The 22,722-nt window shown below is 42.4% G+C and overlaps 1 protein-coding gene across 1 annotated transcript; it reads right to left on the reverse strand.

The window, feature by feature from the left end:
* Positions 1-3,892: 3,892 nt before the first annotated feature.
* On the reverse strand, positions 3,893-15,005 carry LOC104690279 (transforming growth factor beta activator LRRC32). The gene is made up of 3 exons (XM_010400984.4): positions 14,506-15,005; positions 11,016-11,106; positions 3,893-6,410 (listed from the first exon to the last, which is right to left on the reverse strand). The coding sequence occupies exons 2-3, from the start codon at positions 11,100-11,102 to the stop codon at positions 4,479-4,481; spliced, it is 2,019 nt and encodes a 672-aa protein (XP_010399286.3). The 5' UTR covers positions 11,103-11,106; positions 14,506-15,005; the 3' UTR covers positions 3,893-4,478.
* Positions 15,006-22,722: the final 7,717 nt, after the last annotated feature.

Below are 22,722 nucleotides of genomic sequence, written 5' to 3' on the forward strand. Positions count from 1 at the left end.
GGCAGAGGAAGTGTTGACAGCAGTTTTGCTGTTTTTCAGCTCTTCAGATGCTCCAAACAACTCTGGCAGAGCAGAAACTATCATTAGAAATCTCTAAGTGAAATAATTATATGTACATCTGGACGACCTCATTTTTTCCTGGGGCTTGTATAAGACATACCGCAGAGCCTTGGTTTTGAGAGGAAATGGACCCAGTTTTCTGGAAAATGTGACTTGTTTCAGGGTTGGCAAGACGCAGGCTGCAAACTTAGGCATCTGAAATGAATCAGTGATCACTTTTGAAAATCTTGATCAAAATGTTTCACATGGACAGGCATGAAATGGGAATCCACAGGCAGCAGCACCACAGGCTGTTTGTTATTACAGATGATCATTTAGCACAGGCTGTTCTAATTTAGGTTAAACAAAGCTAATCCCGAAATGATCTATTTCTTGAACTAGCCCGTGTGTGTCTATGCCTTTGCACATGTGTGCACAAACAGAATATGTAACTGTTTATGGAAAATAATATGGCCAGAGGATACCTTGCATGGTTTTCTTTCTCCTGGAGATACAGGGGATCCAAGTGGTTGTGTCAGTTTTTTTCTCCCCAGGAAAGTAAGAGGGTACTGAATGACATGGGGATTAGATAGGAATAGGAAAACAAATGCTTCGGGCCCCCAAAATATTAGGAGGCATTTACTGTGTTGTATACTAACCTACTGTGGCTAGTTTAGGACTGAGTAGAGTCCCTGTAGGGATGTCTGTAGCCAGAGACCCCAGTACTCTGTTAGGGTACTGTCTTCTCTTTGCTAGAAAAGAAGCCAGTGCTTCTGGAAACTGAGACTTGATTTTCCACGGATGGCTAACATGAGTCATGACTTGATGAACTTTTAGGGCCTCTCTCTGTTTCTAGTTTTTCTAGTGTTTCTACTGTTTCCAGTACCTATATCTACCTGGTGCCAGGCATGTTTAGACTAGATGTTGTGAAGAAATTCCTTACACAGAGGGTGGTGAAACACTGGAACAGGTTGCCCCATCCCTGTGAAGTGTTCAAGACCAGGTTGGATGGGGCTCTGAGCAATCTGGTATAGTGGAAGGTGTCCCTGTCCATGGCAGGAGGGCTGGAACTAGATGGTCTTTAAGGTCCTTGACCATTCTGCAATTCTAGGTTTCTACTGTCCTATACCATGCAAACACCTGCAGACAGGAAGGCACTTGTTGCATGAAGCAATTAAAGAAACCCCAAAACATTGCATTGGCTGCGTGAGTCCCAAATGCTTTATTACATATCCCAGAATCCAAGGATGATATTCCTGGCTTAGCAATATGAGCTTTCGTTGCATCAACAGAGTCTCTTGCAAAGACTTTATGAAAAAGCAGTGAATGAGGGCGTAAATTCTTGCTTGCAAAATTCCAGTCAAAACAGCCTGTATCATGCCTACTATCCTGGTGTCAGCTGGGACAGGGTTAATTTTCTTCTTCATTAAACCATGACACCAACCTATTAGGAAAATGGGGCTGACAGGTAGGAAGATGTGTAATGTGTGAGTAAGGTCCATGTTTGATACAGGATCAGGTACTTTGGCATTTGGGCTTCTTGCAGACACAGTAACAGACAAGAGGTGAGAGCTGGGCCTGTCAGCTACACACCCCTATTTTGTGATGAATAATATAATGCAGGGCTCACAATTCTCCCTGTTTTTCCTCTCTGCTCTTTTATTCATGTTGTGTTTTTTTTTTTTCCCTCTTGTTCCTCACCCCATCCAGAATAACAGAGTTGGCTACTTAGAGGAGCAGGGTCGTGTCACTTCTTGGTTGATTATGCTGTTAACAGAAAAATCCAAACAAGCCATGTTGCATTTTACTCCTGAGGCTTATTCTTGAGAAAACTTTCTGCTCTCAGGGAAGTCAATGGAAACCTAATTAGTCCCAGATGTTTAGTAATAACAAGCACTTCCTTTTGGGAGAGCCAAACAAAAGCAGTGTGAAAAGTATTAATTAAATGGGTTTGACTCTGTCATCAGGTTTTAACTAATTCCAGCCATGCTAGTCAAGTTAATACTGGCTCTGAGAAGGAGATTGCCATGCTTCACACAAAAGCCATAAATTCAGAGTGTGGCAAATTAACCTGTGTCTGGACACACAACTCAGCTTGCCTTCACACCAAGGGAAAAGCTCAGTGACTTCAACATTGGACTTCCAGCTAGTTCCTGGGACTGCTGCTTGCACAATCTACTAGACTAGAGACTAGAGACAGAACACTAGACTTTATTTCCCTACTTGAATAAAGACTTGAGCCGATGATGGACTCAAGCATGGGCTTTTGTAGGTCTTAGATCAGGCCCCATTGCTGCTGATGGTTTGTACAAATTTGTAGAATCATTTAATCACAGAATGGTTTGGGTTGGAAAGGACTTGGAAGATCATTTATTTCCAACCCCATTTCCATGGGCAGGGACACCTTCCGCTAGACCAGGTTGCTCAAAGCACCATCTAACCTGGCCTTGGACACTTCCAGGGATGGGACATCCGCAAGTTCTCTGAAGAACCTATTCCAAATTTTTGCCTACCTCTTCAGTAGATGTCCCTGGTCTCCAGTGGTTGCACTCTAAGGAGCAGCTGTCCTGTCTTCAGGACTGAAGGTAGAGGTCTAAGGTGGAGTCTGAACACCATAGAAAAATGGGAAAGCTTTTCTTTTCATCTGTGGAGCATTTCAAACTGGTGCTTTAATGTATTCACGACCCTGTGCTTTTTACAGAATCCAAAGATGTTTTTTATTTTACAAAATTCCACAGTGAAATCCACCAGCCAGTTTCTTTCATAGCTGCTTTTAAAAAAGAATTGTACACCTTTTTGTAGTGTGTTAATTTTTACATTCACTAGCTTGAAGAAACAGAAATGAAGCAGCAATTTGACTCTGAGTTATTTACCTGGACGGGTTTTGGTTTGACCTCTATTTCTCTTATATGCCTTAGTGCACAGTTTCTGGCATTAACAGAAGACCTGATATAGTTCCTTTTGAAGCCATTGAACCCCCTCAGCAGGTCAGGCTCACACTCTTGGTGAGCTTTTCTTCACTTCAAAAGGGTGAATTTTCTGTCAGGGTACAGAACAAAGTATCTGTCAGTGTCAACTTTCAGCATGCTAGCCATGTTAAACCCATCACAAAATGAGGATCTACATGACTTTTCTTACAGCCTATCCTCTAGACTATAATATCTTTTTAGGGTGACACAGTGAACACCTGATCTAAATAATAGCACAGGGCTAGGTTCCCTGTGTATAATGATACAATGGTATCTTTCTGCAGCCTAACCTTCCATGACCTTTAAAAATAGATATATTATTCTTTTGCACTGAAATGCAACTGTATGCTGTGAATTTCCCACCATTCTCCTTAGAAACGTAAGCATTTCAGTCCAATGCTGGCTGGTTGAAATTCATTCTCCAAGATTTTTCTTCTGAAAAGTATTCACCCCAGAGATTAATTTCTTCACATTATATCCAGTTAAATAGTATTGCACATGAGAGGCAAATTTTTCCTCTTTTAGTTAAACTGTGGACCTGTGACCTTCTGAGCAGATCTGGGTAACATCAGCAGTTGTTTCATGCTTGAGATTTCTTTTACATCCCTCGTGGGTACCAAGTGCCAGAACTAATTGACCTCATCTACCTTTCATGTCTTGCCCCAGTGACTGGAGCAACAACCTAACACATAAAAGGAGGTATCCAAAGAGCTTCCTACCACATGCTCTTTGGTCTCCATAGTCAGCTGTGGATTTTCTAAATAGTAGTAAGGAGCACAATGAACACTAATTATAATTTCCATTTGTGGTTTTTTTTGGTTTTAGGTTTTTTTTTTGTTTGTTTGTTTTTTTGTTTGTTTGTTTTGGTTTGGTTTTGGTTTTTGGTTTTTTTTTTTTTTTTTAAGCTAAATTCTCATTGTTTTGGAACTCAAGGGGAATTTCAACCAGCTACACTGAGTGAAGGTTGTGTTTTGACCCACTCTGCTATATCTTTTTATGATTTCAGTTTAAGAAGGGTTAGGAGCTAACCAGCTAGGGAAAAGCAAAGCTCAGACCAAATCAAAACATCTTGTGGAGGCACATAACTTTGGGAAGGGATTTCCTAATTGCTTGATGTCATCATCTGAGCTTAGTGAAAAGTCTCGGGTCTCAAGACCTTAGAGCTGGTTTTCTTCTGAGCTGGTTTGAATTACACATCTCTCAAAACAACAGCAGCACTTTACAGTGGCTTCTTCTAACACTGTGTAGTCTTTTAAGCAGATCTGCATGTGAATGAAGCAAGTACAAAATGGAGCAAATTCTCCTTCCAGTGCCTGCAACCCAGACCACTACCAGTGGTGCAGTTCAGGGGCACTTCAAAACCATCTTAAAATCCACAGTTAAAACTCAAAGATGAGAATTTTATCCTTCATTTCTACACAGTGCCAGGGTAGCACCTGATTTCTTCAGTTTTCAAGGCATTTTGTGTTCCTATGCTTTAAACTGATGGCTAAAGTTTTGCCTGCGGAAGCAAAGAAATGAACCCACACCAATGATGAGCACAGATAAAACGAATACAAATGTTAATATAATGAGGAGGTTGATTTTCTTCAGATCCTCTTTTTCACAGTCTTCTGGTCTAATGTTCCCAATGTGCATTTCTTCCCGATACCCAAAGTTCTGAATGTACTGGCACGTTAAGTGCTCCACGTTGGGGATCTGGACATTCTTGTTCTGGATGATTGATGAAAGCCAGATGTTTCCACAGCAGTTGAGTGGGTTCCCAGAGAGATACAAGTTTTTAAGTGAATTTTCTAATGCTAAAATATTGCTGTCCTCTAATGTACTGAACCTATTGTTCCGTAGGTCTAGAACTTCTAGTGGAGAGTCACTACCCCACTTAGGCAGCCAGTTCAGCTGATTTTCAGAGAGGTTTAAATGTTTAAGGTGACTAAAACAAGGCAAGTCAATATTTAACTCTATCAGGCTATTACCATGTAAATGCAAGTATTCCAGAGACTTTTCCAGTCCTGATAGTGCTTTAAGTTCTATTTTCAGTCCAGGATTCATGGAGAGATCCAAGACAACCAGAGGAGTCTTGTAGAAGGTGTGTCCTGGTAGGATGTTCAGCATGTTGTCAGCTAGGTACAAGTACTGAAGAGTAGGAGAATTGACAAATGACACGCAGCCACTTCCCTCTGCAGCAAGTCTTTGCTTAGAGTACGTGTGGCAAAGGCTGATATTATTGCTCTGTAGATTAAGCAGTCTGAGTCTAGGAAGACTAGAAAAGATATCGAATTGCAGGGTCTGAAGGTTGTTGTTTTGAATATGAAACTCCTTCAAATTTGGCAAAGCACCAGCATCAAGGAGAAGGTTCTGCAAAGCATTGTAGCTCAAGTCAAGGACAGTTAGGGAGATCAATGCACTGTCATACCTTACTGCAAACGCCTGAAGACAGTTTTTGCTGATATTAAGGGTCTGAAGGGACAACATTGACTCAAAGAACCCATCTGGAATGGATTTGATGTCATTATAACTTAAGTCTAAATATACAAGCTGGGACAAGTAAAGAGAGCTTATATTTCTACTTCGCTTCTGATCAAGAAGATGAAAAGAAGCATCTAGCCATTCGTTATCCCTGTAGTCCATTTTATTATAAGGGGATTCAGCAGTGAGTTGGATTAAATTATTTGATAAATTCAGAGTTACCAGCTTATTTACCTGAGGGAAGACTGGGAAGCGAAGCAATTTGTTTTCACTAAGATCCAGACATCTTAAGCTGTATTCGTCATCTGACTTTGTGATACGGAAAGTCTCAATGCTGTTCCTGCTAAGGTCAAGTATCTCCAGCTGCTTGAGATTGAAATCAGAGATGCAAGTAATTGAATTTGTGGAGAGATTGAGTTTGGAAAGGTTCACTAGAGTCTCAAAAGCACCTTCTTCTATGTCCATTATGATATTTCTCTGAAGATCTATCTCCATAAGACTGGGAGATCCCTGAAACATCTTGTGTGATATCATTACAAGACTGTTGTCTGCCAAGGAAAGGTACCGCAGTGTTGGAGCTTGCTTAATGAAATACTCAGCCATCCCATTGTAGAGATTGTTGTGGGACAAGTCCATTATTTCCACCTTGGGTAAAAGGCCAATCCCCTCTGTCCCATTCTGAGCAAGCTCATATAGGTTATTATTGGCTAAATTTATTTCCAGCAAACTCGTCATGTGTGCAAATACTCCAGATGTGATGAAGCTTATCTGGTTGGAGCTTAAATCCAGACACTGGAGGGAAGTGTAAAATGATAATGGCATTTCAGGGATGCTTTGAATCAGATTTCCAGACAGATCTATTTTGTTTACATTGGGATGGAGCTCATGAGGGATTTGGTGGAGGTCTTTGTTGTGGCAAAATGCCTGTGAGTTTGCCTGCCAGAAAAAGAGAGAAAAGGGGTCATCACATGACAAATGGAAAACATTTTTGCATGATATATAAGGAAAATAACATTCAACATCCAGGCAGAACCTCCTCCTGAAACACTGATCACACTACTTTCTCTGACCACTCAGACAGCTAGAGCAACAGTCCTAACACTCATTTGCAGCTAACAGCACTCTTTTCATTTTAAAGACATCTCTGACTTACAACAGTAGAGTTTTATCTCTGTATGCTACATATTAAATATTCTCCTTTTTGTACCTTTCTCCTGGACTCTTTTTAATAGTCCCAAGTGAAGGAGTTTTGTCCTTTTTCCATTGCAATCAAGCACCATTTATTCATTTTTCTTCTGATGTTTAGTTTTCTCACTTTCATCTCTGTATCAGATTTTTCAAACTCAGCTTGCAAGAGTAAATGGTACTTGAAAATGTTTCACTCTGTTGGCTGTGTGGGTGCCAAAGCAAGGAGGTGGAAAAATATGTAAGGATCATATATCATAAAACCTGTCTCTCCTTCATGGTCACACCCTCAGATATTTGATCACGTCTTCCTTTAGCCACAGCTTAGTTTAGTAATGCACCTTTATCCAAAATGGGTCGTTTAACAACTGAAACATTTCTGATGTAAATCTTCAAACTCTTCCTGCTTTTACTATCCATGTTTACATGTTTATCCTTTTCCTAAGGTAACAGTTCCCTTCTTCTTGCATGGGGAGAGCACCTTTTGAAACTGCTCCAACAAAACACAAGTGACACAACATGGAAAAGACAAATTCTGCAGTTCCAGCTCTTGAGAGAGAAAAAAGCTTTGAGATGCAGTGAAGGTCATACTTTTTCAGGCCAGTTCTCAGCAGCAGGTAGAGAAAAAACCAAATGTCAAAATCAAATCCATCTTCCAGGTGCAAGTCTGTTTAATTGCAGCTAGGATTGAGTCTGTGTCCAGACCAAGATTTGGAGTGTGTGTTCATAAAGAAGATCAGGAACAGGAACATGAGCATCCTTGCATAAATATCAAGCTATATTTTGTTAATAAAGACAACATACAGCAGTGTGAGGAAGTGGAATGTGAAAGGTTTAGGCACCATTTAATTTACTGGAGGAAAACTCTTGTCATGAGTGTATTTGGGTGTCTGGGCCATATGATGTTTGTAGAAAGATCAGAAAGGAAATAAATAAAGAAAATATCTGTTGAATCTTAATTTTTGTGGAGAAGCAGAATCTAGATTCCATGACACAAAGCTTTTCAGATATTAAAGAAACATAAAAAGTAAAAAATATTAAAACCCATATGTCTCATGTGAAATTTGAGGTGAATGAAGTGGCAGGTCTGTTTTGGAGAAGTGTGGCACTAGTCTTTCGTGAATCTCTTTTGCATCATCTGAATTTTGGAGACCACACAAAAATGTGTCATAGAAGTATAAGTGCTCATCCAAGCTCTAGATGTAGTCAGATTGCTCCACAGTCCTTCCTATAATACATCTTTCCCAAAGATCCCAAGTAAATTGACTAGTAAGACCTGAACACCATTTTTTCCCCCCTCCAATTCACTTAAATCTCCCCCAGCTAAAAATATTAGGGAGAAAGAAAGAAATTTCCTGCCTTCTTCCTGACGTTATTTTTTTCCTGCAAAGACATCGTAGAATTGCTCATTTTGAGCTAAAATATGCCTAAAGTTGGGCTTAGCTCCAAGTCATGAGAAGGAAGCCTTTTTTATTTGGTTTGTGGAAGAGGAGAAGCCAGAAGGATAAAAAAAATCCAGAGTGAAAAAGCAGCAGGTGCTTCACAGCCTAAGGCAGATGCCAGGTTTCTTCACACACTTTCAGCCAAATCTCAACAAGTGTAGAGCCCCCTCCACTCCTTCTGGCAGAAAGCATCTTAGGAAAGTCCTCATCTAACTCCTGTCCAAGCTAGCCAGCCAGTTTTCACTGAAGTCAGTGGGTGAGAGGTCAGTCCCCGATGACCATGTATCTTGCAGGATTTGGCCTTTAATCTGCATCCACAGGGGTAAAAGAGACAAATAAAATCTATACTTCCCACTGTCTGCCATTTGCTCCTATAACACTTCCCCTCCAATTTTTCTTTTTAAACTTTCATTCCTTTTCACTGACTATGTTGATCCTCACCATATTTCCTATCTTCTGCACCTTCTTTTCTCTCCTGAGGCTCAAACTGCATGCATTTCATCCTCATCAGGAGTAGGAAGAAAAGATGAAGCACATCTCAGTGGGATGGAGCAAACAGCATCTGTTAGGTGTATCTCCCCTCCTCCCACCTCTTAGCCCAATGGCTTGGTAGCCTGAAACTGGAAAAGATGGTTTTGCCAGTCTCATGTTCTGACTTCATCTTTTTTGCCAGTGCTGCTATCAGTTTATTTCAAGTCCATTGTCAAGAAGTACTGCAGGGTGAGGAGCACTTGGTCCCTTCAGTGTCTGGTCCTATTCATGTGCTGGCAAAAAAATGATCCAACAGCTCAAAACCTGAGCATTATTAAGATTCTGATTTCAGTTCTTCACTGCTCAGCACTGGGAGGAAGTTGTCATCCATGTTCGTAGGAGCCCTACAAAAAAAGCACCTGGATCCAAGCCTCCACTCATGTTCTTCTTTTTCAGCTCATGAACATTTGAAACAAAGATTTTGGGCTGGGGCCAATTGGCACTGACCTGCACTAGTGTGGTGTCTATGGCCATTCTTAGAAGAGCTGCCCAGGTGGAGTCTCAGCTACACAGCCAAACCTCAGCAATTTTCCCAGGCACCCCACTTCAGCTAACCTGTGATAACTGGTTGTGCACACGTTCTTGCACCACCTCAATGCAAGGTGAGACAGAATTTCCTAAAACTCTTTCCCTTCTGTAAATTATTTCAAAGCTTATCATTTGCCAGGCAACATGAATTAGCATAAATATCTTTCTTTGGGAGGTAGAACATGATCTACTTGAAGCCTTGCCTCTTCTTGGTAGGCAGCATGAGTTAGAAAGAACCTCTCAACTTTTAAGCTGTACCTTGTTATCTTGCAAATAAGTAGGTGTACCATAACTTGTATAATCAGTGCAGCTCACTCCTGTGTCAAGGGTCTGGCAGGGACTGCTTACTTCCTAAAACACATCTTAGGGTTCTAGTTCAATGACAGGAGTCATTGAACTCACCAGTGGTGAGTCAGAGATGGGCACAAGCTTCTGACTCATGCCTGCTCCAGGAGACTTGGGATGGAAGTATTAATTTCTGAGTTTTAGAACTAAAGGTGTCACCACAGGGAAAATACCATGTTAAATAGTGAGGCTGTGATGAAAAATAGTAATGCAGGACTTCAGTGGACCCAGCAGCTAATCCAGTAGATCCGTCTTTCTTTACACGGTGTTTGGATTTACATGCGCCTTCCGTTGGAGCAAACATCCAGTGATCAACATCGACATCTGCAATGCTGAGTTGTTAATTTATCCGAGAGGAGCATCCCAGCCCCTGACTGCAGTTTTTGGTCAGAGCTAAATTTATCTCCATTAGCTGCTTAGAGCCTTGAGTCATTGACTTGATGAAAGCAGTTTACAGCGGAGTGCTGAAAACAAGCAAGTGTTTACTTAGCAGTCAGCCCAGTCTGTGACCCATCCAAAAAGTGGGATGGGACTAATCTTCTTGGATTATTGTGTGTCTTGCCCAGCCTTTACTTGACTGTGATACATGGGACCCAAGCTTCATCAGTCTTCTCTCCAGCCAATGAGCTGAGCTACTCAGGCACCTTCCCAAGATCGTTCTATATAAACTAGGTTTTAATTTCTTTGGAATTCAGGAAGTGCAGCAACACAGCAGGGTGGGCAGGAATGGAATGAGTCCCATAAGGGAATTGTGTACAGCTAGCAAATATTTTTTTCCTATTTTGGAAATTCTTGAAGGTTTGTGCTGAGAAACTTCAATATTCAGGGAAAAAAATGCTATTTTTAAAAGCCTGTTACAGTCAGAAACACTTTGGTAGGGAAGAGAGAAAGTTCAGCTGTGAATAAAATTTATAATATTGTACCAGGTGTTTGCAAAAATCCAAGGAGAAAACTTTGTACTAGAGCAAGAGGCTTTGTCACATTTTTTTTCCTCCAGCAGAAGTCAGGTGCCACTTCCCTGGCAGCAATGCTGTGTCAGGGCAGAGGAGGTCAGTCTCCTTGCTATTACAAAAGTGCTGGTATAGATATATTTCACAGAAGATTCTTTATTTAAAGCACAAAGAACTTAGGCCTGATAGAAATGAGTTGATTTTAGGTCTAAGTCTTTTCTCTGTCTCAGTCCCAAAACCTCTCTACGGTCTTAGGGAAATCAGGTCAAATGTCTTTTACCAGCTCCCCTTTAGAAAAAAACTGAGATAATGACCCTTCTTTCCACCTCACCCCTCCTCCACCTCTTTAATATGCTGTCACTACAAAAAGGACGTAGCCTGAGAACAGTCTTCTACCCATCCCATAACCCTGCAAATCCCATAACCTCTGCCACCACAGAAAGTCTGGTCCTGGGGTATTTCCCTTTTCAGGGACTACGGCTCTTTGCACAGTGCCTGTAACCAGGGGGTCCCAGACTCAGTCCATATCCCAAAGGGCCTGAGCAGAGATCCTGCCTTACCATTTCACAGGATGTTCCCTCTGTGGGGTGATAGTTAGAGGTTCCCGTGTTCACCACTGCCAGCAAGAAGACGATGTTCAGTTTCATGGTTCTGAAGGTAAAAGCAGTTATGGTCAGATTTCAAACGGAACACAGAAGTCAACACATGCAAAAGCTGGCACCAGATCATCATCTAATATGGAGATGGACACAAGCAGGGCCATAAATTAACCCATCTCTGAGCTTACTATGCTTATGACCTACCTGTGTAGCTTTACATTCCTTTGAGGCTGGTGGGAAAAGGAAGATGCAAGGCATTTAATGGGTTTGTGTGGTTCCAGCTGCTGCCTAGATGATATCCAGGCCACCCAATGAACTCCTGGGTTCATGCTGGGCAGTGTGTCTGGCATCATGTAGAAAGAGCCCTCAAATGGAAATGGTTTCTGTTTAGATCCAATGAATTAAGCTGAAGATATTAGCCACAACAGGACAGCAGGCTGATGGACATGCTTCTGTCATGCAGAAGATGATTTCAGATGGCTTGTGAGTTCAGGATTTTATTTTACTATTTTGTGCTGCCCTCTAGGGCTGAAGCAGCTGTCTAAATGCTGCTTTCCTCACTTCCTTCTGCTAATTAAGTACTGCTGCTGGAAAACTCACCTTTACACAGATTTCCCCATTGCTTTCTCACAGAGCCACAGGCCTGAACTGTTGCAATGCAGTTCCCCCATGGTTGAAATAATATGCCAAAGAGCTGGGCTCCTAACACCTCATTTGCTTTGCAATGCACCCTGAAATGAGAGGCATAAATCCCAGAATCATAGAATCACAGAATGGCTTGGGTTGGAAGGGACCTTAAAGACCCTCTGGCTCCAACACCTCTTGCACAGTTAGGGACACCTTCCTCCAGACCAGGTTGCTGGTCTAGCCATGAAAATGCTATGAAAAGATAACAAGGCAGGGCATGATTAGGTGCAATGGATAGAAAAATCTATGTTAATCTTTCAAGAACACAGTCTGTCAGTGAGATTATCACAACCCCAGATATGTTCCCCTTGACTGGGCTCTCGTCAGACTACTTTTGATCATCTTCCCTCAAGCACATTGTGTCTTGAGCTTCCCTTGGCCGGAGGTGGCTGCAGTGCTGATTTTGGCATGCTTCCTGGAGTCAAGCTCTCTATCTGCAACCCCCTTGGGGTGAGCAGGGAACTCATGATGAAGCTGGGGACTGCTGTGGTGTCCAGAGGTTTAAATTCCTTTTGGATGCTCTGTGTTTAGAATTTGCCTTGTCAGCAGTGTGCAATAGCACTTGCAATGCACAGACACTTTCACAAGGAAAACCTCAACCATTTGAAGCCTCCATGAGAAAACAAATATTTTTTAAAAAAGGATAATTTGATTTAATTTAGAGATGGAGTACTAATATCATACCTGTAAGGAAGAGCAACAAGTGACCAGGATGACTGCAGCTTCGCATTTTCTACACATGGATGTTCAGAGCACTTTGGGAAGTTTGGATTTGCAGGGATAAAAATAGCAGAGATTTTTTTGGTTGTGCTTTTTAAAAAGCCAGCTCAGTTCCTCAAGCTGTTTTACCAAGTGACCAAACAGTTGTGCCAGGTGAACTGTGAAGAAGAGCCTGGGCAGAAACAAATGCCAAAGCAGGAGGGAAGGGCATGCACTGATTCTGCTGCTCAGGACTTTGCTTCATTAAAATCACAGCCAAGTCAACTCTGCATACAAAAATAAGGACTCCTACACCTCCTGTGAACCCAACATGGCTTTTCTCCTGTCTTTTGAAGCTGTTGCCTTCCTCATTTCTCTCTCTGTCCTCTCTCCATTCTCACCTGTATCAGGTGTTTAGCCAACAACATTTCCCCACCAAAAATTAACATTTTCAATTAACTGGATACGTGGGGTTAGCCAAATTCCCTATTTATTCACCTTTTATTTTCTACTCCTCTCTCCAGGAAAGAAAAAGAAAATAAAATGACAATAGCATGAAATCCACCAGCCTGGAGACTTGCTGAGTGAGGGGGTGCATGAAGGGACAGTAGGAGGTGGGAAAATGAAAACACTTATATCAGCAGAAAGTGACATTTGCAGATTAAACTATCTGACCATGAAAGCAAACTATGTCCCTGGAAAACAAAGTTCCTGGGGAAACTCAAATTCAGGAACTAAAACATAATAATTTCTCGTATTATCTTAGTGCAGCAAAAAGAGAGAAAAATAGACTTTTAATTCAGCAATTTGTTTAAGTTGACAGTGGAGAAAAGGGAAAAGGTCTATCTGGGAAAAGGTCTATTCAATTTATGTGATTCTACAGAAGAAAAAATGAGGTGAGGATAGTTATTTCTGATAGATCTGATTGCATGATACTGATACCCCCCCCCCTTTGAATCCATCCATCATTATATTAGTAAAAAAAAAACCTGATACAGTCACTGAAATGTAAATATCTGCTTTAAAAAGAGATTACTTCTGGTGAATTTCTATTATTGAAAATTAAAGGACTTCAGCATTTTAGAGTAATAAGTTGATTTTAAAGTTGAAATGATTACATCTTAGTAAAAAAACCCAATCAAACAAACAAAAACCCCCACAAAACATATCCACTGTTGTGGAAAACCTAACTTTTGATTCTGTTTAAAGGAAACATATCTGCACTTTCATAAAAATACTTTTATCAAAATACAACAGGATTTGGCTTTATAAATTTATCTGTGACTTTTATATAAATTAGGATTTTCTAAAACTTTGTCAGTTCCAAATAATGTCTAAATGTTAATCCCCATGGTAACAGCCCAGATGCAGCAGAACCCTCTCAGTAAGTCATTGTTCACCCAAGGTGACATTCAAGCTGTCAGGATCTTAAGAGTGGCAAAATATCGCTGCCATCTCACGCCTCGTGCTCCAACAGGGAGAGCTCAATGACAGTGCTGATGGTGAGAAGAGCAGAGGAGCCAAACAGCCTTTTGCCCATTTTACCCGGGGCTGTGGGATTTGCCCAAGGCTGTGTTAAGATTCAGGGTCGGGGAGCTGGGCGAGTGGCATTTAATCAGTGAAGGCTGATCTCTGCAGCACTCCTGGTTCAGAGCACAATAATGCAGCAATTCCACAAACAAAGTCCCGTAAAGAAAGAAAAAATACCCAGACATGTCCCCATCTTCCATTACTGTAAGCAGAGAGAATAATAACGAACCCGGCGTGTGACAACTGCATTGTTGTAAACTAATCAGTGCCTCCTTAACATAAGGGATCTGACTCGCTGCAGTGCAAGTCCCTGATGGATTAAATATACAGCTGTGAGGGTAGAGCCATCTACACAGTGTGCTTAGCCACTTCCTCAGCCTATCCATAAACATGGTATATTTTATTTATACAGTACCTTCCTCATCCGCGTTACTTTTAAAGGCTGCAGCACTAAGTAACCAGAGCCCCCATCTCTCCCGCAGTCAAAAGCTCAACTTTCCAGCACACTGCCAGGTTCGCATGCATCTCCACGTACCTGCTCTGTGGCTGGAGGAGAAGGAGGAGCAGGATTCACCTCTGCTTGCAGCCTTCTGTCTTACAGACTCTCCCGGCAGCTTTTCCAGGGCAAGTCGAGGCAGAGTTTCCTTAGGGAAGTCGTACCTCTATCGCATGCCAGCTGACTCGAACTCTGTGAGCTCCGAGAGAAGTTTGAAGTCACAGGGAAAAAAAATGCTCCCCATAGACTGGTCCGTGCATTCATTCCTTTGCAGTCACGATCTCTTATGTATTCCCAGGCTCCCATGAGCATGTGAATACATACCTCCGTAATTGTTTTAAAATGTGTGTGTCCTCTGCGCTTCTCTTTATTTTCCATTTCGTTCATTCAGTCTTGGCTTATTTCCTGCAGTTTCTCAGCTGGTAATTACACTCCTCTCATATTGACACATGAAATAGTCTGTAAATTCCACAAAAAGATCCCCTCTGCAGGCTTTGAGGACACATGCTTGTCTCTCTGCCTGTCCCACAGCTGTCAGCTTGCAGATTCCCAGGGGATGGAGTAAATCAGGGGCACTGAGCCAGCTGCAAACCCTAGACTCCAAGTCCATGCAGGATGGGATGCATAGCAAAAGGGTAGATGGGAGGGAAGTTTCGCAGTAGGGAGAACATATGTATTTGGCTTCCCAACAACTCAGTTGTGTCTCTGTGGCACAGCAGTGGGATGACCAAACACACCCTTGGGGGAAAGGATAAATTCAATTTAATGCTTGAATGGGAAATAATGTAAACACCTTCTAGAAAGGGCAGTGGGATGGATTTTTCTTTCTTCTCCGTGGATGTGAAGCTCTCTTTTATTTCAGAAGCAATACTCTTGTGTAAACCAGTGGGGTACCTGTGCATTGCTTATGTTGTCCTTTTCTGCTTAGATGTGCCCTGGTACCTGGGCAGGGGTGCATTGGCCTCTGCATGACAATTTGCAGCAGTGCAAACCTCTGAGAGCGTTTGGCAAGCTCCTCAGTGGGTGTCTCAGGACCAAGCTGAATGTTGGGTTCACCAGCCAAGACAAGCCCTGCCTGGGCCACCCCGTCAGGGAGCTCCTGCAAGCATCAGAAACCAAAGCAAACCTCCCAGGGACCACTGCAGACACCCTACCCTCTTCCCTGGATGCATGAAGAGTATGTCCACCGAGTGAACTCCTGCCTGGAGGAGATTTTTGACTTCAGCATTGTGTGTTTTCCCCTCTTTGCACTGACATCTGCTATTACAAACAAGGATTTTGGATGGACCAAAAAACCGGGGGGGTGGGGGGGGGGGTACTGACTCCCTTCTCCTGGACAGCATCAATTCTGTCCAACTTTCCTGGATCTGTTTGTTAAAATCAGATAAAAACCATGTCCTTTAACACCATGGGCCAAACAGCTTTGTGGATTCTGCTAAACGTATGCTGGCTCCAGGGTTTGCCCTCTGCCACAGGTTACTGTTCATTCTCTTTAGCACACCAGCTCCTCACAAGGTTACTTCAGATCTGCACCATACTGGGACATTCAAGATGAAAATGTCTACAGATGTGAAAGATTTGGTTTGTTAAATGTCACAGTAAGTACATTTGTATGTGTTACTGCAATAAGAATGTAACAAGGATAATCAATTTAAAAGTAATGTGTACATTATGGCAAAGAAGTAAACAATAGTGATACATGTTTGTAATTGTATCATGTATGATAATGAACATGTATAGCTGTATATGCATATTTTTTAAAGGCCAAATGATTTAACAATTAGTAAGTGAACTATTTGTCATTGACTTGTCTTGGCAACAGAAGCAGATCTGGAGGAGTTCACTTGTGTACAGCAGCTCCTAAACCTTATTGAGGACCTGAGAATAGCACTTACACAGGACATAGGTGGTCCAAAAAATACAGCACACTATCAACGAGTGAGAATGTGGTCTGAAAACTCCAACAACCCTGTACTGTGCCTAAACTAGCAGTCCACTCTAGCTCTATCTTGTGGCACCGTACCTCATGACTATGGCCATGCTATTTGGTTTGGCATCAGCTCAACACTGATGTGTTGATGTACATCTCCCACCCAAGCTGCACCTCCCCTCAGGTGGGACTGACAGAGGGAGGTCACCAAAGAGATATTGTCTCCCCTCCTGTAATCACACCAGGGCAACCTGATGGCCAACTCGATGTCACAGCAGCCAAGCCTGGAGGATGTCTGCATCCATGCTGCTTGGAGACAGGGGCCAGTTGTATTTTCCAGGTGGTGCATGGCTAGATAAAGGAAAATAGCCTGTCACAGAAAGGATAGGAACTCTCCTGACAATGAGTTTCAGATTTATATGGAAGCAGAAGAAATTATTCACCCAGATGCTGCTGTTGTTACATCTCTATCTCTGGTGTGGGGGCTGCAGAATCCTGGGTCAACCATTGGCTGATAACCAGTGACACCTGAGTGCTGATGCTTCTCCAGTTAACATCTCTCCCACTAAAGGTATCTCTCCCAGGGAGTGATCCCTGGCTGGATCCATACAGACTTGTCCCTTCTCTAGAGCAAGTTGACTACTTCCAGGTGTGTATCACTCAGATCTCTAACTCTGGGTGGTTCCCCCACAACCCTGAATTTGTTTTTTCACTGCTAGCTTTCTTTCAGAATACCTTGAATACTGTGGGGACAGCGTCCAAATCTGCTGTGGAATAGTGTGGGAGGACTGTGTGGAGCAGCAGCGACCAAACCTGATGCAGGCCCTGAAGGAAACCTCAGAACTACACCCAGCTTGGAGGGAACAAGCTGGCTTTGTGGGAAAAGGTAGCCTTGGGAGATCTAACCCTCAGTGGGATTGACTCTGGGCAGCTGGGTTATGTGACAGCATCGATGCACCCAAGCATACCCCATGAAAGAACCTGAGGCTATGAGGAGGGACACCACACCCTGAACACTTGTAGGATCTTGCCACCAAAGCTGCTTACAAGCACCAGTCCTGTGACAACCTGTGCTGGTACCTGCTATGCAGAAATCCTACATGCCTCCATACTGAGGCAGCAGGATGTGGCAACCAGCAGGATGTGGCAACCAACTTTTTTTAAGTGTGTCCCACTTAAAAAAAAGTGCCACAGGTTCAGTTTTGGTCACCCAAAGTCAACCCTGGGCCCTCTCCTTCCCTTGTAAGTGTCACGCGATTCCCACTCTTCTGTGGGAGAGGGGAACAGGCTTGGTTGGTGGGGCTGGCATGGGGACAAGCAGTAGTGCAGGAACAGAAAGAAAAATTCCCAGCTCCCTAGGTGCTCCAAGACACCACTGCCAGTAAAAGCATCATTATCTTGAGCCTTATTATTATTGAGCATTATCTAGACCTTAGCCCTGTTGCTTTTTTAGAAATTACACTTAAAAAAAAAAAAAGGAAACCAGCCAGGAAGAGAAGAACTGGCTGGTTTTAATAACTTGCAAAAGATTAGAAGTTGACCATGTGCTCACCTCACAGTTAAAATAAGTCATGTCTTGTCAACAAGATGTCCATCTTTAATAATAAATTGTATTTTCCCAGCCTGAACAAAGTTTGATATTTATGCTCCATTTCCTCCAGCTTTGATTATAGTCCCTTCTTTTTAAAAAACAGATGAGGAACTAGAGCTTTGCTCTGGCTGCTCTTTTTGTGTTTCTGCTGCTGTTGAGGGAAGTTTGTTGCTCAGATGATGCTTCACGCACTGGTGCTGATGCTGGTGGTGAGCAGAAGAGTGAAGTTGTCCTGATCACCAGGTCAGCTGTGACTCCTGTTCGAACTCAGCCCTCATCATATGGTGCCTGCAAGTCTCAGGAACTGTGACATTTTTGAACTCAAAGAAGATGTTGCTCTTGGCGTTTCCCCAGACTGGATTTGTGTCAGTCCCCTTTGGTACCAACCATAACCTTCCTCAGGACCACACGGCAGGGTGAAAATACGTGTCCAGTTCTGCTGGGACACTCCACACTCACCAAGCCAGATGTGACCAGCCATGAAGGATTTAGCTGCGACCGTGTTATGACACAGTGATCTGAAGGATGGACAAAGTTCTGGCTCATCTGGTTAATCTTGGGTGCCAGGGTCCTCAAGCACTTCTTGATACCTAGACAGACAGTGCCAGAACATTGAACAAGAAAGCAAAATGCACATAATGGTGCAAAAAGGCATTAATGGAACCCTTGAGAGATGTTATACATCACTTGGAGTCGCAGATATTGTGGAAACTCCCAGCATAAGCAGGTATCGCCACAGGATATAGATGGGGTGACTTTGGTGATAAGGGTTTTCTGCAGAGTCTTCTGAGAGAAGGTAGCACAAATAAGTTGGGGAGAAAACAATGCTTGTTGGGGGGGAGCTGCTGGGGCTCGTGGTAGTGAGGCAGTAGGAGAAAAAAGAGAGGGAAACCATGTGGGGAAACTCCAAGACAAGTAAACTGATATGACAGGAGCTACAGAGAGTCTCAAAATTTTGGGGGGTTGAAATGGTGCAAATAGAATTTGTGTTTATATTATGGTGGGCCAAAACAATCTCTGGCTTTATTTTCCAGACCCCATGGTCCTCAGACATGCACCATTGTTCAGTGAGACTTTGAGGCATGGCTTGCAAGCAAAGTCAATAGGTGGCCATCTCGAGAAGACAGAAATAAAGGCAGAGACTTTCTGCCTTGCACTTGCCCTGCCAGCTCTGGTGTCTGAAGGGAGCCGGCATCCTACCCTGATTTATGAAGTGTCTCTGGGTTTTTCTTGCTGTCTTCTAACTTCTCCAGGGACATCTTCTAGCCTGTGTTTGAAACATCCCAAAGCTTTACCAACAGGTTCAGGAAAGTGTGCTGCATGTGACAAATCTGATTTATCTTGAATTGCAAACCAAATGAGATTGATGTGGTTTTTCTTGCAAATATTTCCTTTATCTCTGCTCTACCACTACAAAAGCAGAACAATCTATGAATCAGGTGGTGTGGAACAAGCTTCAGAACAGTTTGCTCTGTCTTCTGTGCTAATGGGGCTAAAGATCGTGTTTCTCTCTAAATCTCCTGCTTAATTTAAAATGTGTAATAGCATCCATTCTTCTTCCTTCTCCTTGTTTTCTTTTGGTTGGAGGAATGATGAAAGCTGGTCTCTCTCCCCAGCATTTTCAGTGTCTACTATTGAATCAGACCTTACAAAAATGACCCTTATCTGTCAACCACCATTTAAATAATCAATTTTCCCTTTTTGTTGTCCCTTCTTTCCACCTCTTTACTGTGTTTACTTTGGATAGGTGGTAGGTGGTGTTTTACTGTAGGGAAGCTATAATGAATGGATTACTGGCATTATATCTGTAAGGCCTTGGAACTGATCGTGATACAGCTGATCATGATACTTTTCAGCTCTTGCAGAAAAGTATTTCACAACAGTTAATGGAGAGTATGGTCTACTCTGTGTTTTGCTCCTCCTATACTGTTTTTTAGGCAAATGCTGAAAAAAAAGAAGGTTGGAATCATAATCATAGAGAGAGAAGAAATGAGTTAGAAATGCTCTATTTTTGTCATGTTCCTTAAACCCTTTGATCCTTCCCACAGCCCCTTGATCCGTCACTACGTCATCACTTACTGAAATCATGGAGGTTTTTTATAGCCTGCAGTGGGATTCTGGGTTACTTCCAAAACGTCTTTGCTTACTGCTCACTGTGTTGGCTTTTCTTGAATAATCTAACTCCCACCCCCAATGATATGACTTGGACTTCTTTTTTGCATGAAGAAAAAATATTGAAACCCTTACTTAATTCCTTTGTGGCAATTGCTGAGCTACAATCATACATCATGAGAGTTCCTGTGTGCAGTGTTTTAGGTGGAACATACTGCTGGAGGAGAAAGGTACGTGTATCATCTAACAACCCCTCTGAACCAAATGATGAAGCAAGGGATACACTGGGAGACACAGACAGATATTGAAGTTATTTCAGTGGAGACAGAAAGCAGACATAAGGCAGCAATCGAAAGGAAAAAATCCTGCTCATCTATTTCTTTGATTTTTCAAAACACTGTAAATGTAATTTGCTTCTGAGCATCTCCTTCTAGATTTCAGAAGTATGGTGCACCTCAGATAAAACTTTGAATCCTGTGTGTGGGCTACATTTCCAGATAGTTTAGTGCATTGAATGGTGAAATATGGGGAACACAGAAGCACAGACAATTATGCTCAAACATGTATCACCTGCCTCCTGCCAAGCCCAGGTAGAAGTAGTGATGGCATTGAAGAGCTGAGTAAACTCCTGGTCTCCTTTTCCTCATAAAAACTTGTAACTCCAGCATGATGTCATAGGTGAAAAAGATGAGCTATATTCCATCAAACATAGACAGCTGGGACCTATCAAATGAGCCACTGATCTTGATATCCTCCACAGCTCAGGGAGGGAAATGAAAGCCTGTCTTGCTCATGATTCATCTAATTGTCCAGCAGATGAGTCACCTTCACAAGCTCTGACTTTCTCTTGTGAGGACGAAGGGACTGGTGCGTGACTACTGCAGACATAGATTCAGAATTAAGGGAAATGAATCCCTCCTGTCATCAGGAAGCAGAGAACTGGTTTCTTCTGATGGTTGTGACTATACATCCTGCTGGTATAAATCCCAGTTTTCCAGCCCAGGCTGGACATAGCAATCCCTTAAAATACTTTCCAGATTTCCTTGAGTGAAGACACTTGGGGATGGTATTACAGGATGTGCTACAAACATTATAAGTGATTCTGCCATTCTGTTGTTGCTTTGAGGGTCTGGCATCCATTATCCCATTGAACAAAGCCCTGAACAGGATTCCTTCCCTGAGGGGCCTCTCTACCCCCATAAACTTTCATCTGCTTGTACACAATTGTAGAGATCTTTGTTAAGAAATTGGGATGAAGCTTCTGGGTAAGACTGTATGCCTCCTTTCCTCCTCAGGTCAAGGGCACTGGGTTTTAGACAACGATCCTTATGGATCTCATGACCCATCATATCTAGGAGGTCTGTCTGTGCCATATCAAAAGAGGTATATGCTTCTAAGGATTTGCTCTCTGGCATCAAGAGTTAGGTGTTTTTATCCTCTCCATAGCTTGAGTGAAAAGAGAAGCCCTTCTTTGCTCATTGCACCTTTCCAAAAGGTCCTAGGACTCAGTACTGTGAGAGTAGATACACTGGTTCATACCAACATTGCTAGATTTAGATCTCAGTTAAACAAACAAAACAAAAACTAGCCATCACACTGTGAAATATGAAGTAGTTGTAAGGGTTGACATTCAGGGCAAAAACATTTTAGCAGGGTCTGTTGCAGTAGAACAAGGGGAAATGGTTTTAAACTAAAAGGTGGTTGGTTTGGGTATTAGGAGGGAGTTTTTTACGAGGAAGGTGGTGAAACACTGTCACAGGTTGCCCAGAAAAGTCCTGGAAACATTCAAGGCCAGGCTAGACAGGGCTCTGAGCCACCAGATGCAGCTGAAAATGTCCCTGCTAATTGCAGGAGGAGTGGACTAGATGACTTGGAATGGTTTCTTCCAGCCCAAACTGTTCTATGATTCCATGATTCTATGATAAGAAAGTCGTTGGAGATGGTCAAAGAAAACATTGGTGATATCCTTCTGGCCGCTGAGCAATTTGTTCATTGACAAATGCAGGGACGCACAGGACAATTGATATTCATACTCTTTGCCTGCCCTCTGGTGGTGAACGGCTGCTGCTTAATTGTATGCATACGAATATATTTCTATATACATGTAAGCTCATATGCATTGACATATACAGAATAAAATGCTTGCATCTGAATTGAACCTTGAATTTGAATGTTACAGATGCAAGCAGTAGTTAACTATTGCCATTGGCTGTGGCTGATCTTCTTAATGCTGAAGATTTTCCTGTGATTGTGCTAAAATTTAATTCAATTAGAGTATTTCAGAATGAAAATAATACGAGTTAGAGTGGAATATTTTCTCCAGCTCAAGAGACCAGCAAGGTCTTCATGTGTCCTTTTCCTCTCTATAAATACTCTGCAGAAACTGTGTGAGCTGTACAAAATCAAGAGCAAAAGGTTTTTCCAGGACCAGTTCTTATAGCAAATAAGGGACAACAAAAAAGATAACTGCCACAGTATGGATGTTCCTTTTCCTACACAATGCCAATCTGAGATAGCAGGAGGTCATGGAGAGAATGGCAAAAACTCAGAAGACATGTAGTCACAGAATCACAAAATATTTGGAGTTGGAAAGAGTCCAGAAGGCCATTGAGTCTGATTCAGG

The sequence above is a fragment of the Corvus cornix genome, chromosome 1 (genome assembly GCF_000738735.6).
Source record: "Corvus cornix cornix isolate S_Up_H32 chromosome 1, ASM73873v5, whole genome shotgun sequence".
Classification (NCBI taxonomy): Eukaryota; Metazoa; Chordata; class Aves; order Passeriformes; family Corvidae; genus Corvus; species Corvus cornix.

Bases quoted from the DNA above. Each gene is read 5' to 3' on its own strand.
- LOC104690279 (XM_010400984.4), bottom strand. From the start codon at position 11,102: ATGAAACTGAACATCGTCTTCTTGCTGGCAGTGGTGAACACGGGAACC. The intron at 6,411-11,015 runs GTAAGGCAGGAT...TTTTTCTGGCAG, and splicing joins AGGGAACATCCTGTGAAATG to GCAAACTCACAGGCATTTTG.